Source organism: Mandrillus leucophaeus, unplaced genomic scaffold (assembly GCF_000951045.1).
Source record: "Mandrillus leucophaeus isolate KB7577 unplaced genomic scaffold, Mleu.le_1.0 Scaffold1050, whole genome shotgun sequence".
Classification (NCBI taxonomy): domain Eukaryota; kingdom Metazoa; phylum Chordata; class Mammalia; order Primates; family Cercopithecidae; genus Mandrillus; species Mandrillus leucophaeus.
In genome coordinates this window covers 565,237-583,011 of record NW_012098655.1, presented here as the reverse complement: position 1 = coordinate 583,011, position 17,775 = coordinate 565,237, and the positions used below count along the sequence as shown (strand labels likewise).

Below are 17,775 nucleotides of genomic sequence, written 5' to 3'. Positions count from 1 at the left end.
CTGCACAGTCATTTGATATTCCAGACCAGGTACTCATCTCTCCTAGATCCCAGTAGTACACTGGAGCTCTTTTTTCAACTGGTGTCTAATTTTCTGATGCAAAAGGCATGATCTTGCTCCAAAATTTTATGGGTTCATATTGTGGTCCTTTCACTGTGGCTTGACATAGCTACACAGCATGTCTTTTCCCACCATAGATACCTATAATATCATGGGGACTACTGGGTCATATGGTTCAAGTTGCAGGGCTGTTTATACTGCAACTGAGAATTTTTTTTTTTTTTTTTTTTTTAATCCTTATGTCCAGGACATACAGCAGACCAGTTAAATTAGATTCTCCAGGGTCAGGGCTGGGCACCTAAATTTTTTTTTTTTTTTTTAATCTCCTCAGGTGAGTCCAGTACACAGCCAAGGTTGAAGATCACTGACCTAGACTAAAATGAGAGGATTCAGAAGGCTGACCTTAGAATATGAGAGAGTAGGAAACCTCAGGATGTTTCAGCCTAAACAGGAAGGGAAGAAAATATTGTTGAAACTAAAAATGATCAGGGAAAATACCATCTATTAAGAACAGGGGGCCGGGCACGGTGGCTCAAGCCTGTAATCCCAGCACTTTGGGAGGCCGAGACGGGCGGATCACGAGGTCAGGAGATCGAAACCAAGTCTCTACTAAAAAATACAAAAAACTAGCCGGGCGAGGTGGCGGGCGCCTGTAGTCCAAGCTACTCGGGAGGCTGAGGCAGGAGAATGGCGTAAACCCAGGAGGCGGAGCTTGCAGTGAGCTGAGATCCGGCCACTGCACCCCAGCCTGGGCGACAGAGCGAGACTCCATCTCAAAAAAAAAAAAAAAAGGAACAGGGAACCACGTTTTAGCTGTAGGTTAGGAATGGTAATTTTTATCTGGTGTTTTAGTTTCTAAAACATTTATATATTGATCTACTCCTCACCCCAGACCAAACCTAATTCATTCTTACTGATATGCACAACCACTCTGTCCTCATTGTCACCTCACCCTAAACTCCTCCCTTTCTCAGTCTACCTACTCTTTGTGACTCTTTTATACCTTTCCCCCCTGGCATGGATGTCCTGCTCAGACACTCCACTTAGAAGACAGATTCCCTTTTTCACTGTCCTCCCACCACTCATTACTCCTGCTCCAGATCCCAACTGCTGATGTTGCTCTAGAAAAACCACCAAATATGGCTGTTCTTTCCGTGTAAGCTATTCCACCTCAGCAGCACCCTCACTGCTGGTGACCAGCCTTGTAACCCCCTGGAGATGCCAACATTCCCTACAGTAGCTACCTCTTACTTCAAATTCTTCCTGCCTCCCTCATGCTCGCAGCCACTCTGTGCCCACCTCATCTTCGTAGGGACCTTGTTTTATTTTGGGGACACACATTGCAACTTCCCACTTTTGACGAAAGGTCTCCATGCTTTTGCTGTTTTCTTTACTCTTGTCAAGGTTGGGTACTTCAAGCTCAAAGCCCTTCTACCTTGATCCAAAAATTACCATTCTATAACATTCTCACATCTTTACTCTGCCCTACCTCTCACTTTCAATCCTGTTTAAAAGGCATAAATGCCCAAACTTCAACCTCTTGAAGCTAGTCCTCTCCCCACTTCCCATCTTTAAATGGGCATATATCCAATAAAGGCTCTATCCATCTCCATCTCTTACTCCACATATATATAACAATGCTGTGACTTCAAAACCAAGTCAGTATGGGAAATTTTCTAAAGTTCTGTTCTAGAGTTCTTTCCTGACCTCTAGCCCCATACTTCTGATTGCCTAATAAATATGACATGGATGTTCAGTGGAACTTCCGATCTATTATGTCTCATACTGAATTTGTCCTCCCACCCGCTAGCCTTGGCTAAACCTGCTTGTTCCCTGTGTCTTTCTGTTTTTGCAAATGGTATTTTAACATTCTCCTAGCCACCCAGGCCCTACATTTGTGCTAATTTTGACCCCAACTCTTCTTACCTTACCACAAAAAACCAAAGCAAATTACTTAGCACTATACCTTATATTCATTCCTTTCGCACTCCACTAAACTAGTTGGGACCTTATTACTATTTCCTTGGTGGTCACAGTAGTGTGTTTTCCAAGTTACCTAATCCTCTGTGCTACAGCAACCATCAAAGACTGGCTGGGTTACTTTAATCATGCACTAGTCACTGTTCTTGAAACAGACAAGGCCAAATCAGTACCTTCAGTATGGGAAGGAAACAAAAGCCCAGGGCAAAAGTTTCAGGCAGTGGAGGACTAGATGCTTATGCCTGAAAGATCCTTCTGCCTTGGGAAATTATTTTTACTTAAGAATGAGAAGTGATAACTTGGGAGAAACAACTACCTGTACTGGATACAGTTACGTCATCAGATAATGTGGTGGTGGTAGAAATAAGGATGGATTGAACACATGGTTACTCCCCAGAAAGAACTGAGAAATACTATTAGCATTGGCTCCAGATGCTTGCCCCGGGTGTGGTCAAGACTTGAGAAAGAGGTTTCTAGATAAGGTTTCCTGGCTGCATTCAACCAAAGATGTAAATCTACCAAAGAACCAGAATGGTGTAGCAATCGTAGGTATTTAATAAAGTATCATCTCAGTATAGCCAAACTGCTAAGCGCCAAGAAAAAGCCTAATTCCACACAAGAGATGGGAAAGAAAAATCTACAAGCTTAATATGGGCTAAAGTCCAGACTATAGCCTCTTCCCAAAGTTTGGAAGGCTGATATGAAAGGACCTGTGGAAAGGGTGATGATCAGAAATAAAATGAGTAGATAGCCAGCTTAGTGGGTGAAGCAGGGGAAATGGAATGTTATGGAGTGGATTGGCTGTATAATCTTAGGCAATTTACTTTATCTCTCTGGGCCTTCAGTAAAATGAGATACAGTAATGATTATTTTATCTCCAATCTTTTGTAATCAGCAGGTGAACAAGGATCATGTTAGTCAGTCTGGGCAAAACTACCATGTTGTTTAGAAGGAACATGGGAAGAAGGCGGGTGAGAAGAGGCTGGAGAATGGTTCAGGTCTAGTCAGAGTGCTAAAGGAGAAGGCAAGGAAAGGCAAACGGCACAGCTCCTACTTGCATTTCTATAATTATGTATTCAGCAAACATCTGAGTGCCCAGAGAGTGCCAGGCATGATTCTGAAACTCAAAGACAAAATAGTGAGGAAGAGAAAGCCCTTGCTTCTACCAAACTCACAGTATTGAATAAGCAAGCACAATTAAATGTTTCAGTGCTATGGTGCTTGGTTTCATGGTAGAAAGAACACCTTGGGAATGACAGGGACCATGGGGCCACACACTGAAACAAGCATCTACAAAGGGAAGGTAGGAAGACATCCTTTCTCAAGAACAGGAACTTTACGATCTAGGACAGTGGAAAAACGTTAGGGCTCAACCACTGTAACATTAAGAGTGTAGCTTTATACTTTCTTTTAAAGTTTCTAGGGGTATATGGTCCCTGATACTTTGGAGACAGAGTATAGCTATAAGGTGGCTGGTAAATGCTTTCCAAGTCAGGACATAAAACTATCTGGAGGTGTCTTCCCTTCAGGCACAAGATGACCCTTCTTAGATCATAGTCTATCAGAATGTCTGTAGAAGAAGGCCTGAATCTGTAACTGAACTTGTAGTGGAGAGAATTCAGTAACCTTGCTAGGGTTCTAGAAAGCAGGCTTGAATCTCTGGTCCACCTACTCCATCAAGATATCAGTCTGGGAGTGAGAGTGAAAAACAATACAAAATTAGAATGTAAACTTTGAATTCCAAAAGGGTATGGACAATATGATCTAACCAAGTTTTGTAAGCTTGAGGGCATGCAGACCATCTGTGTATGGACACAAAGGGCATTATAGCGAATACAATGACAAAAATGAGGACAAAAATGTGATCACAAGACAGGAAAAGCTTTGGAATCCAGTCCAGAGAAAAAATTTTCAGGTCAGCAGGGAAGGAGCTGGTAGTGGCTGCTGCCACAGCCCTCTGACCCATACGAAAGTTTAGCAGTGCACCAGACAGCTTTTCAAACATGGGGCTGGAAAGCCAACAGCAATAAAACAAGTTCTCCATGGTGCCTTTTAACGACCCCAGTACCGTGCTCCACAGCCTTGATATGATGGAGGGTGCCAAGTCCTAGCACCCTGCAAAGGCATCTTAGGTCCTTCCAGGATGTAAGAGCAATGCCAAGTAAAGGTGAAAGTTGTTCTCCCTCATGGTTCTTGTTGGAGACTCCTCGGCCATAGCTCAGCAAATATACCCTGTGGCATAGCTGGTTGGATCTGCTAAAAAAGAAAAAGAGACAGTGCCCTCTGTTACACAGACACTGTGCCCAGCCAGAAGGGGTACTTGTAGTAGACTGAATCCTCAGAGTGAAGGAGGCCATCTTTCTTTCTAGGCTTTTCTAGCGGCCTGGGCTGTAAACTACAAAACTAAGTCACACAAAAAATGTTGCATCCTCAACTGACTGTTTTAGGTCAATGGACTAGGTATTGTATACCTCCCTGCTGGTGTCTTTAGTTTTTATGACACACTTTTGCCAAACTGTCTCTTGCGTTGCTGCTCTTGCAGGAGTGGATAAGGATCTATTAGAACAGGATCTGAGCCCCCTGTAATTGGGACAAGACTTTCATGACCAGTGGGAAAGAGAAGCACTCAGTCCAGAGGATCATGGGGAAAATGCAGAATCCAGATAATACTAAGGTGGTGGTTTATGGTATACACAGCAACTCCAACAACTTGAAAATCGGCCTTTGGCTACAAGGGAATGTCCCGGCGCTCCATGAGCTCTAGCAGATCCAAAATTTAATTGTGGCCAGGACATAAACCATCTTTTCCTCTGAGCACATAAAGAACTAAAAGAGTCAGAGACATGGTATTTGAAAAAACAAGACAAACTATTCTTCCAGCTTTATCCATGATGAAACATTCTTCAGATACTAGAAAAACTTTAGCTTGGCCTTTAGCTTCAACTGTGTTGAAGGTCAAGCAAAATATGTAAAAACTGAAACCGGGTAGATTCTTGGTGGTGTCAGCAAACTTCTCAGACAATTCAAAGTGGGTGGGTTGTAGGGGTGTCAAGGCAGTGGGCGGCAAAGTGGGCTCTCTCTTAACATCAATCACTTATGTGAACGTGCACAATAGCCAGGCAAATACAACTTAATTCCAAATAGGCTTTTGTGAAAGTTTCCAGAGCAAGTTTTAATGGATTATGAGTAATAACAAGACAAAACTGGCCAGAAAGAATAAGGACTTGCAATTAAACTCTCAAAGTCACAAGTCGCAGACATTTGAGATCTAAGTGGATAAGGTATCAAATCCAGACTCTAGTTAAAGCAGGAGGGATTCAGCAGCCAAGCAGGGTGCAGCACAAGGAGGTCAGGGAGAAAGAGTAGGTCTGGCAAGGAAAAAGGATGTATAACAGAGACTGGACCTGCTGGGTGTGGATGGCAATGCTTTAGTCTCGTAAGTGTCAATAAAGACAAGTCCCAGGGCACACACTTGAGTCTTTCCTAGCAGGACCATTTATTTAAGGTCTAGAGTTCCTCACTTAATTTTTTTTGTTTTTTTAAGGAAACGAGCACTATAAACCCAAGATCTCATGTCAGCGCCATCAAGACACTAGTTTTGGAAATGGGGTAGAGACTAGGGAGGAAAGAGAAGTGCCATGAGGTAAGAAGGCAGATACTAGAATGAAATAGGCATGTACAACCAGCTTATCTGGGTAGACTGAGTAGAATCAGCAAGAGTCAGGGGAGAGATCCACTCCCCCAAATGGAAAACCAATCTCTCACTAGGTTTTAGGAAGTGACCATGTCATTTCATAAGATGACCACAGGATAAAGACATGATGCCACATACATCATGCAAATGCTTGAGCACCTAATGTGTATTATTCCTGAGTATATTCTCATATCATTTCTCCTTTATTAAAACAAAGCAAAGCAAAACAAAAACAAAAACAAACCGAAGACTAAAAAACAAACGCAAATCCAAAATCTCCAACAGTACATGGTCTTCCACGAATCAAGTAAGGGCAGCTGCAGTGCTTGCTCCTAAATCATTTCAACTGGAAAACCAATTCTCTTACTGCATTCTTTTAATGCAGTGGACATAACTATCTGACAGAACTAAACACATTTGTGCCTATTCATTTTTAGGCTAAATAATGTTAATATCTGAAGAGGTCTTAGGAATAGTCTTATCTGAGGTCTCTGAAGTTCAGAAAGATTAAGTCACTGGCCCAGGTTCTTCAGGCAAACTGCAGCAGAGCAGCCAGAGCACCCTTCCCCATCCCCCAGTTTTCTTACTTCCAGACAATTCAAACAAGCAAACTTCTCAGACAATTCAAAGTGGGTGGGCTGTAGGGGTGTCAAGGCAGTGGGTGGCAAAGTGGGCTCTCTCTTAACATCACTTATGTGAATGTGCACAATAGCCAGGCAAATACAACTTAATTCCAAATAGGCTTTTGTGAAAGTTTCCAGGTTCAGTTTTCCAGTATGAGGGCCTTTCTATTCACTATGTTGTAAGGATGAGATTTTTTGCTTAGCCTTAATAACTAAATTGAGATCTGACTTTGAAAACAGGGAAAGAGGAAAAGAACTATAAAAAGTTATCATTGCTGTAGAAACCACAGACTATATATTGACATCTTGGGCCAATAAACATTAGTGTACTATACTTGGCAAGAGAGGGCATCATTAATAAACTGAACAAGAAGGAAAAAAAGACATACTTTACAGGACCTCCTAGAGAGAAAATGACAAATCAATGATTCAGCTTTGGTTGGGGGTACAAATGGCAAAGATCAGAGAGGATGCCAGTCAGTGAAAAGATAAGCCAAGAAAAACCAGGAAGAAACCACAGAGTTCCACTGACATTTCAACTCATCTGACCTCCACTTTAGAATCAGGACCTAGCTTTAGCAGACAGTAACCAAAGGGAATTAACATTCTACTGTCCTTAGCCACAAGTTCCATTCATCTGTTGTGAATAAAAACTGTAGGATTTCCCATCCATACCCTGTTATGTAATATCTGTGCCACTGCTCCAATGTAAGATGTTCAGACATTTTCCTCTAGCAAATAATTTTAAAGTAAAAGGCAGTTTTGTTTTGTTTCTTTCTTCCTTTTTTTTTTTTTTTTTTGAGACGGAGTCTCACTCTGTCGCCCAGGCGAGATCTAGGTTCACTGCAACCTCTGCTTCCCGGGTTCGAGCGATTCTCCCACCTCTGCCTCCTGAGTAGCTGAGATTATAAGCACATGCCACCACGCCCGGCTACTTTTTGCATTTTTAGTAGAGATGGGGTTTTACCATGTTGTCCAGGCTGGTCTTGAATTCCTGACCTCAAGGGATCTACCCACCTCAGCTTCCCAAAGTGCTGGGATTATAGGCTTGAGCCACCGCACCCAGCCTTTGTTTTTTTCTAAATGAGAAAAAGCTGTTCAGCTCCTCTTAGAACAGATCACTGATGAATATATCATATTCTGGGGTCTCAGTAAACACTTGACAAAGTATTTCTTCCCTCCTCTCACTCTTTCATTGCTATCCACTCCCACATTCATACCAAATTTCTCTAACTCCATGATTTTGAGTCAACAGAACGATGTTTGGGAGGCATGGGGTGGGAGGAAATAGTCTATCTTTTCTCAGCTGGAGACCTAAAAACTCCACTGTCTAAGAGATGGTCTGTAGGGCCTCTTTTTGTTCCTTTCTCTTGAAGGTACTGAATTAAATCCCCATCTAGCCTCTCCTGTAGGCCTGCCTGCCTGCCTGGGAGCTGGGAACTGTATCACTTCACTTTAGGGGTAGAAGATAAAGAAGACGGGTACATATTGTGGGTCCATTCTTAAGTTTCTATATTTCATTTTTGCTTTTAAGCCTCATGATATTTTGTCATTTACACCTGAGGTCATTTACACCTTTTTATTTTCTTACTAGCTGGGAAAGTCATTTATGTTAAATGTTCAGAAGAAACATTAGAAGAAAATTCTAAACTTCCCTACACTTTGCGGAAAAGTGGGAGTTTTCTCGAGTTGACTTTTCCTTTCCCCAAAACCAAAGGTATAAACATATTACATCAGAAATACTTATACTGTAGAAAAACAGATCAATACTTCTATCAAAAAATATTTCTCTATGAGTTCAATTTCATAATCATTAGCTTAACGGCAGAATACAGCCTAAACAGCCACTGAATTACACTCTTTTAACACATAAATAAAACCATTATAAATTATGATGTAAATAACTGAGACTTCCATCTGTCTCCTCCTGTTTGCCATCTTGGGGACATGAACGATTCACTGCCCAGGAACTGCGCAGCACAGTGCCTGTTCAGTCCCTATTCCTCTATATACACAGTCATGCACCCTCATAGTTTTTATTACCCTACCGGTTAGCTGCCTAAATTTTCAGGTCCAGACATACACAAATTACTCAATAGATACAGTATAATATGCCGGGTACTGCTTTTACTTAGCTTACATTCCAGTGACAACCATTGCCAAAGGAGTAACCTATTAACAGATTCAACGATTTCAAAATGTTGCCTGAAGTTTAATTCTATTCTGATAAAGAAGCTGTCTACAGAATAAAATGCAAATATAGTACCTTGATACATAATTCTGGATAATTCTCTCTAGAATAACAAAATCATATTTAGACAGTGTCCTTAGAAAAACATTTAAAATTAATGCAGAAGGAACACAGATATGGAGGTCCCTCATTTTCTATGGGTCAAAACTTCTGGAGAAATGATTTTAGTATTTTAGAAGGTGAGAAATCTTCCAAATAAACTTCTTTATAAGAGATAGACTTTTCCAGACTCATTCATAATAGGTTATTTCAATCACAGTCATATCTTAATCATATCTGGGTGCACTGTTCATGGCAAAAATGGCTTTCAGTGTGGGCAGACTTTTTATACATATGAAGCTCTGGAATTACTACATAGCAATTTAGTGTCTCATCTCCCTAACTACATAAAATTGTAGTACCATAGGGTGGTATGAGGGTTAAGGGAGAGAATGTGCTAATGCTTAGCACAGGGTCCAGCACATAGTGACTGCTCAACAAATGGTAGTAGTTATATTTCTGTTGTATATGGTTTCCCAAACAGATTCTGTTGACTTAAATATCTGAGTTATATGATTTTTGCATGCCCCATACCACCTAACACTTTATATTTAGCAAAGGTTTAATAGACATTTGCTTAATAAGTGAACTAGATTTTTCTTCTCTCGAGCATAGTGAAAAATCTTATTCAGACACCCTTGCTAACCAATGCACAGAACCCAGTAAGATTTCCAATCATAACCCAAAGCCATAGTTTTAATCAAATTTTTCTAGGGGCTGTCACATGCCAAAATCATTCAGACAAAGGAATCAGTATGTAGGAAAGTATCCAGTGACAATGTCTACTGCCAACAATTGATAATGCCTTTCTTCAGAAAGTCAGACAACTGGCTTCTCCCTCTTCTGGTCAGGGCTCTGTTTCTTTCTATATGCCAGTACACACAGGTGTATGGGAAGTTTGGTATTTCACCAAACTGGTTTATGAGAGTTTCTATTTAGGCCGGGGCGGTGGCTCACGCCTGTAATCCCAGCACTTTGGGAGGCCGAGGCAGGTAGATCATGAGGTCAGGAGTTTGAGACCATCCTGGCCAACATAGTGAAACCCCGTCTCTACTAAAAATACAAAAAATTAGCCGGGCGTGGTGCCGGGTGCCTGTAATCTCAGCTACTTGGGAGGCTGAGGCAGGAGAATCGCTTGAACCCGCGAGGTGGAGGTTGCAGTGAGCCAAGATTGTGCCATTGCACTCCAGCCTGGGCGACAGTGCGAGACTCCGTCTAAAAAAAAAAAAAAAAAAAAGAGTTTCTAGTTAGCTATGCACAGGGTGGGCAAACTTTTTCTTTAAGGCCCAAGCAGTAAATATTTTAGACTTTGTGGGACATACAATTCTGTCACAACTACTCAACTTGCCTCGGTAGTGCAAAATAGTCAAAAGTCAACACATAAACCAACAAGGTCATACGGCAATATAACTTTACAGACATAAACTTGAATTTAATTTCCTTTTCATATATCAGAAAATATTCTTCTTTTAATTCCCCCAACCATCAAAAACTGCAAAAAAAAAATTTTATCTTGCAAGGTACAGAATTATAATGTAGGTAATAGTACCCATAGGTTGTAGTTCACCAACTCCTATGCTAGCACTTTAATCATAGGAAAGAGCACAGCAACAATCCCTGATTCTTATCACAATCCTAATCTTTTCAAGTTCTACTATTCCATAAATATTTAATTATTCCAAACATTTCATTCATTTCCAGAAAGAATGTTCTTGAAAATCCAACTAAGTCACAAATTTTAGATTTACAGATCTAATAAAGATATTTTAGCCCATTTCTTGGTGTATATAACCTCTGTCTTTTAACTAGATAACAATAAAACAATTTGTACTTCATACTTTCAATGGCTTAAACAAAGGACATACCACAAATAGTATAACCCTCAATTTTATATCTTCATTTAATGAAACTATGAAATAAAAATTTATTATTTTATAAATACCTCTATTATATATATAGCATTATCACTCCCAGGTTTGCTTCTTTCAATATGTTGAAGGCCAAAGGTCTCAATACTGTGGGCAAGTGGCAAAACCTGGTCCTGTCATGGTAATTTTTTAAAAAATACTTACCATTGTGAATGAATGTTGCAAGGTTCACATAAAATTCTTTGGTGGATTTGCTTTAAGAAGGTAACTAACAACTTAACCACAGTTTGAGGCAAGGAATTATGAATTCCGAATGAATTTGTTGCTATTCAGTAGCAGAGCCAAGTCCTGAAGGGTGCTACTTCTGTGGTATCATGGAAAACCTTCAAAATGTACAAGGTATTTGTTTCAACATGCAGGCTAAGGCTCAGAAATAATCCCTTGCATCTGCCCGATTTCATGGTAGAAAAAAATAAAAAATTTTGATGCTGTGCCTTTTAAATGCCCATTTCGAATCATTAAACTTTACAAAATATTTAACAATATAAATTCATGGTACATTTATACTGTTACCCAGAAGATCAACTAGTAATAAATAAAAATGTTCAAAGTGAATGCATGCTCAGCAATCCTTTTTTTTTTTTTGAGACTCTGTCACCTAGGCTGTAGTGCAGTGGTGCAGTAGTACAGTGGTGTGACGCTGTGATCACGGCTCACTGCAGCCTCGACCTTCTGGGCTCAAGTGAACCTTCCACCTCAGCCTTCCAAGTAGCTGGGACCACAGGCGCCTGGCACCACGCCTGGATAGTTTTTGCTTTTTTTTTTGTAGAGATGGAGTTTCGCTATGTTGCCCCAAGCTGGTATCGAACTCCTGAGCTAAAGCAACCCTCCCACCTAAGCCTCCCAAAGTGCTAGAATTACAGGCGTGAGCCACCATACCCAGCCAGCAATCTTTAGAGATAACAGAAAGATATTAAGAAAGATTGACCTAAATTTACAACTATGCTTTAAAATTTTACAGCATTGAAAATACAGAAAAAATTACATTGGTTCAAAATGTGAACATATATTTTTGGGATATGGTTTTATATGAATGATGACTCTGAAGAAATGACATCCCTGACAACCATGAGCATTAATACTTAGGTGATCAAAGTTAGGTAGATTTTGGCCTCCTTACTTAAGACATCTATTATCTAAGATTTTAACCAATTATTAACACACTTTGGAGGGCATGCTATAAAAATAATTTTTAAAATTAGTATTTTAAATTTTAGAATAAAATTATAAACAAGACATTTTGTTATCAAGAAATACTCTACAGAAAGAGCCTATGTTTCTAAAACATAACTTCTTTTACTGGAATAAAGTTTTAACAACTTATAGCATAAAATCACTTTCTTCATTGCAACCTCTTATTTACACCTCAATGTTGGTCATCTTTTAACATACTTAAAAATATATATTTTTAATTTCCCAATGAATTATTTAGATATCCTAATAAATGCTTCCATTTATTGAGCACCTATTATGTGGCAGACACTGTGCTAAATATTTTAAGTACATTGTATCACATATTTACAATGATCTGCAGTCGTAACGTCCTTTGCTAGGAAAAAGAGGATAGAAGACAAATTCTTGTTCTTTGCTTTCCTTTTTTTTTTTTCTTCTGCCTATACTTCTCAAAAAAAATTTTTTTTTAATGTCACTCTTGGCTTTCTTCACATGTCATATAAAGCCACTGTGATTGGACAATTTTGTTTTCCTTCAAGGAACAAAAACTTAAGAGTTCATGTTTTCAATTCTCGAGAATGTAAAATGAAAACCATTTAGAAAGTATTTAAAATAACCAAAAATTAAGCTATTAAATTCTAAATTGACTCAAGGATAGCTCCATGGATAAACACGTCCATTTTAATTGGTTCTAAATACTTCTGAGCCCTCAGCAAATTCTTACTGGTCACTCATTCCTTACTCTCCTCTGACTTATTGAGGTTTTGTTATAAATGCTAAGTTTTAAGGCTATGCCTTCTTGATCTTTATCTCCCCTCCCTGCCTGCCTCCTTCCCTCCACCCAGTGGACAATATTATATAATGCAGGTAGTTCAATCAGTCTATGCAGAATTGAATAACTGATCTTAAAAATCAGATACTAACTGGAAAAATATTTTATATCAATATATATAAAACCTTACAAACAGGTTGATTCCTGAAAGGTTAATTTCTATAAACCAAACCATACTTTCATCCTTAGAAAACTTGGTCCAGATTCACATGTGTGAATGATACAAACTTTTAAAAAGTCACACATTTAGAAAGATAAAATAATGGTCAAAATTATTTTGAAATGAAGCAAGTACAATACCATAAAGCATGTTTTCTTTGACCTATAGCCAAGCAAGTGGAAGACAAGCCCTCAAGACTGCCTGCCTCTTGAAAAAATGGGAATTTCCTGCATTTTTCTCTATGCTAAGTATAATAGTGAAACCCCGACTATATGACCAGATGTATATTTTCTCTATTTCAAATTTCCTGCCTTTACACACAGACAGAAATGCTAGTGAGGTTAGGAAAGTTCCTAATGCAGACAGGTGCATATAAGACAATGGGTGCTTAATAATGCAATATTGCTCATTCATCCACTTGTCTGTGTGTTCATTTTTTTCATTCATTCATTCATCAATTATTTATTGTCAACTATGCACAGACAGTGTTGTAGATGCTAGGAATACATTAATGAACAAAACACAAATAAATCCCTGCCCTCATGGAGCTTACATTCTAGTTCCTCAAAAGAAATCTCCAGCTAAAATAGAAGTATTCAAATTTAAGCAGAAAACTTTCTCCAAGGCTCCATTAGTCAGGTGCCCCAGGGGAATGAAGGTTACAACACGTGCTTAACATTTGAAATGTGTTTACTTTTATCAAAAATAAAACCAACATCCTGGTTAGTATACCAATTTCCTTGAATTTTAATTCACACTTTACTTCTAATTTCCCTTAATTTTCACTAACATTTCTAACAAGTTCTACTAGTTACTTGACGAGTAAGAGAGAGATAATCCTTTTTCAACTTCCAACCTAATTGGTGATCGATAGGTCCTAATCAAGTGATGGTCTTCATGACAGCAATTAATTGTCATAGAAGAATCTATCTCAAAATTACAGGATTGTTTGCCACTGCTGCCTCTTGTGACTTAACCATTGACTGGGGATGCCAGAACTTGAAATAGTTTGTTGATCTATTTTGCTTCGTATCTTAACTTCTTCCATTTTTAATGTTCCATTAACTGGACTTCTGCTTCCTAATCAGCATTAATATATGGTAAAGATTATCATTAGAAACTAGATTTTCCCTTTGGCAGAGGTAAGAGCTAATTTTTACTTGGCACTGCTGTCACTGCAGTTACTGCTAATGTGTTCTGGACCCTTCTTCCACTGAGCTCTCAATTCCTGACTATGCTCTTACTCTCTCTAACCAAAATCCATTCAGAGTCAGGATCAACTATTACAGGTAACTTGAATTCTTCTAAGCTTAACATGGCCAGGTCACAACTGTTGCCAGGCTCAGTGATCCTCCATCTTTTCTGGGGCTTCTTCTCCCTCTTCATGTCACAGTAAATGCCAGTATTTTTCACTCTCCCCTGCACAACTCTTTCTACCAGCACCACCCTCCTTCACTCTAGCTGACAGGACACCACAATAAATTAAGAAATTTTCAAGTATGCCATAGAGTAATAAAGGATGCAACACTCAGAATTAGAATAACAATTTTGCTCTACACAGGATAAAGGTCCAAACAAATTAAAGAAAATGTCACTCTGTGTATGATTTCTGCATTTTCATTTCTATATTTATTCAACAAATATTTATTGAGTGCTTATTAAGTTCCAGGGAATGTTATACAGTTGGTTTATTTCAGTGGGAATACACCAACACTGCTTCAAAGCAGGGGCGCTAAATCTCTGATCTACAGGTCACATTCCATTGTCAGCTTAATCTTCTCTGGCCCAAAGAGAAGGTATCAAGAAATGAAAACACAGCAGACCTTCAGACATCTTTAGAAGCAGTAAAAGAGACACAATTATATGCAGAGAGGCCAGTGTCCTTCTCCTTTACTACTGTGTATACCTCTCATTGTCTCTACTTTGCTTTTATTTTCTCTTCTTCATTCTGCCTTTCCTTAACTGGCCATAATAGGGCACTAGGATACATATTATTTACTGAACGTATTGAATTATGTTCCCAATTTTAATTTAAATGGCAGACCAACTGAACATTTCATGTTTTTCTCCTGAAACAAACAAACTTTTTGTGGGTTTTTGACAGGGAGAAGTAGGAATTGGAGAAGTAGATCTACAGTCCTTTAAATTTCTTTCAGAGATTCTCCACTCATTAACTCAGTTTCTCTACTTACTGACTCAGTCAACTGAAATTCCATCTTGGCAAGCATAAATATTTCATTTAAAAAAATCAAACAATAAACATTGTACTTTAAGGATCTACACAAAAAATACAGTTAAGTTCATAAGACATAAGTATAAATAAGAAATAAATATTTCATGGAGAAAGTAAACAAAAATCTACCCAAATAATTATTTCAACAACAAAAAAGGAAATAGAAATGCACTCAAAAGAAAAGTGTTATCATTTATCATTTTTTATACACTGAAAATAAAATGTTTCCACTCCTATGGCCAGTCTTCAAGTAGATTTTATCACAAAATTACTTTATAGTTTCCATTTTACAATTTCTCTCTTTAGTAGTTACTATGAACTGTAAATTATTCAAACACTTAATTTCCCAGAAATTAAATATCTTCCTTAAAATGTTATATAATCCCCATTACATATCACAGTATCTTTGCTTTACCACACAAAAAACTATAATTAATAATTATAACTTTTTCTTTATTTGTCATCTTTCTACAGAAATGATCAGGAGTTAGCCTTACCAGGAAATTATACACATTATGAATACAAGTTTTAATAGACTACTGATCAGACTGTCATGTTGCAAATATTTCTAGAACATGATATCACAAATTAAGTCATTAATTCCAAAACAACAGTTTATTAACAAAAAAGTACAAAGAAGTACAAATGGACATCCTATTTCCCATTGTGGTCTATCTGTCTATCTACCTTTCAGTCCATGAGATGGCTTTTTAGAGCTTTAAGAATGGGTAAAATACTTCTCCTGTTTCTAACGGGCCCTAATAACCATCCCAAACCAAATAATTGTGTATTTAAGTTATACAGTCCAATTTTTTAAAAATGTTCAAATCTATTGTTATAAAAGCCTCTCTCCTTGCAATACACCACATATCTAAACTGAACATTAACATCAACATCCATAAATCATATATGTATCATATGATTAGTATGTTTGCTTTGAAATAAAAGTTTATAAATGAAAACTTAGATGTACCAAAAATGATTTTCATAGGGATATACTAAAAACACTTCAAGTCAAAATATCTTGTTAACTGAAATAAAGTGAGGTACATGGAAACATTCAATTTATTAGTTGTGCTTTGTGCATTGATTTTAAATCAAAGCTACTCACACATCGAATCTTATTGCTATTACTTCAGTTTCTTCAGGAAGTGGCTCTTTTTCAAGTTATTTCAACAAATGTAAGGTTGTTCCATACTCCTCTTTCTACGGGCCTGAAGAACTCATCTGAATCATGATAAACTCTAATACTTTGTGACTTCTCTCACAGTGCTCCTTAAAATACTAATGCAGATAGGCAGATTTCATAAATCATCATGTTCAGTAAATAATGAACAATCTGCTCTTTCTGCTATGGCTCAAGACAGAACATGTGGTTTTGCTCTCTGATGGTCCTGAAAGCCTTGTGTAGAATTTATTAGGTTATACATGTTTTTGAGCGGTAAGTTCCAGCTTTTGGTTTGTGGAGGCAGCCAAGTCAGAGCTTACTTACCACTATACTCCTCATCAAGAAGTATTCTCATCAAGAACATGAGTTCAGTGTAAGACTAGGCTTCAGTAACATAAGGGTGCTATACAAGTGTATACATTTTCTGGGGAGCTGGAAAATTCAGATGACCACTCACTAAACATAAAATCATCATTCCACAAAGATTTTATTCACATTAAACTTGCACAGTAGCAAAAAAAATCAAAACAGAAAACTAAGCCACATATCAAAGAACAATATACAATAGAGATTTGAATTTCTCAATAGCATTGGAAGGTATTTCCATAAATAACATTTACAATTCTAATGTTAGGACTTTCAAGGTGTCTGAAGCTTCACAGTGCTAGAATTGATTTTTATCAGAACACATGCAAAAATGTGCAACATAATAATTCATATTAATGACACAAAAAAAAGCACGCCAGTTACTTGTCATTCCAGCACGGCCATGCCACTCTACGTTCTAAAAACAAACAAACAACCCCCCAAATCCGGGTCCCATTCATTCTTCAATTATGCCTTTAGTCACTCTGCTTTAATATATTCAAACAGTCACTGTTAGTGCTCTTCACCACGACTTTCAGGTTGACGTCACTCCCTGCCTGCTGGCTGTCAGGACTGGGGGACGCCCCTCTCCCAGACTCACCTTCTTCCGGATGTCTTCATCATTTGCTCCAAGAGAGGCATAGAGCTTGAATGCAGCCTGGCGGAGTTCGTGAGCATGTTTTAAATCATGATCAAGCTATGGGGAAAAAAAGGATATGTTCCAACTCAGTCCATAAATTAAACTTTCAATAACATTAACTGACTTGAAGGAAAAAAAAGTTAACAACTTTTAGATTTTAGTGAATTTCCCAGTCACTAACTACATTTCCCAGTTATTTTTGGATTCTGTTCACATAGGACTGAGACCTTGCAGTGTTCGTATCAATGTGACCTAAAATGCACACGGTATGCTTCTATCTAAAAGTGAACACTACATTTGACACTGATATATGAAAAACCACTGTGAATCTCTGACTCTGCAAAATTCAGTGTTCCTAAATGGTAGCTTTAGTGGCACTAAAGCTTGCTTGCAGCAGCTCTTTGAAATGTTCTCCTTCAAAAGAAGGCACACCTAGACTTCTCTAGCCCCGGACTACAGCTGATAACCTGAATGATATCGCAACAATGTCTTTAGGAGGTTTTCCCTAATTTTCTGAAATATTAAGAGTAGTGCTGGCCTAATTTTGGCATTTAAAAAGCTTTTAGAGGCCGGACACGGTGGCTCATGCCTGTAATCCCAGCACTTTGGGAGGCCGAGTCGGGCGGAT

At 38.4% G+C, this 17,775-nt stretch overlaps 1 protein-coding gene across 5 annotated transcripts in view; it reads right to left on the bottom strand.

Moving 5' to 3' along the window:
• Window positions 1-17,775, bottom strand: part of ARMC8 (armadillo repeat containing 8) — a 114,303-nt gene that overhangs the window by 38,025 nt on the left and 58,503 nt on the right. For all 5 annotated transcript variants that reach the window (XM_011981770.1, XM_011981762.1, XM_011981784.1 and 2 more), the window contains one exon: window positions 17,109-17,204. In XM_011981770.1, coding sequence (XP_011837160.1) covers window positions 17,109-17,204 — 96 coding nt within the window. The remainder of the gene's footprint in view (window positions 1-17,108; window positions 17,205-17,775) is intronic.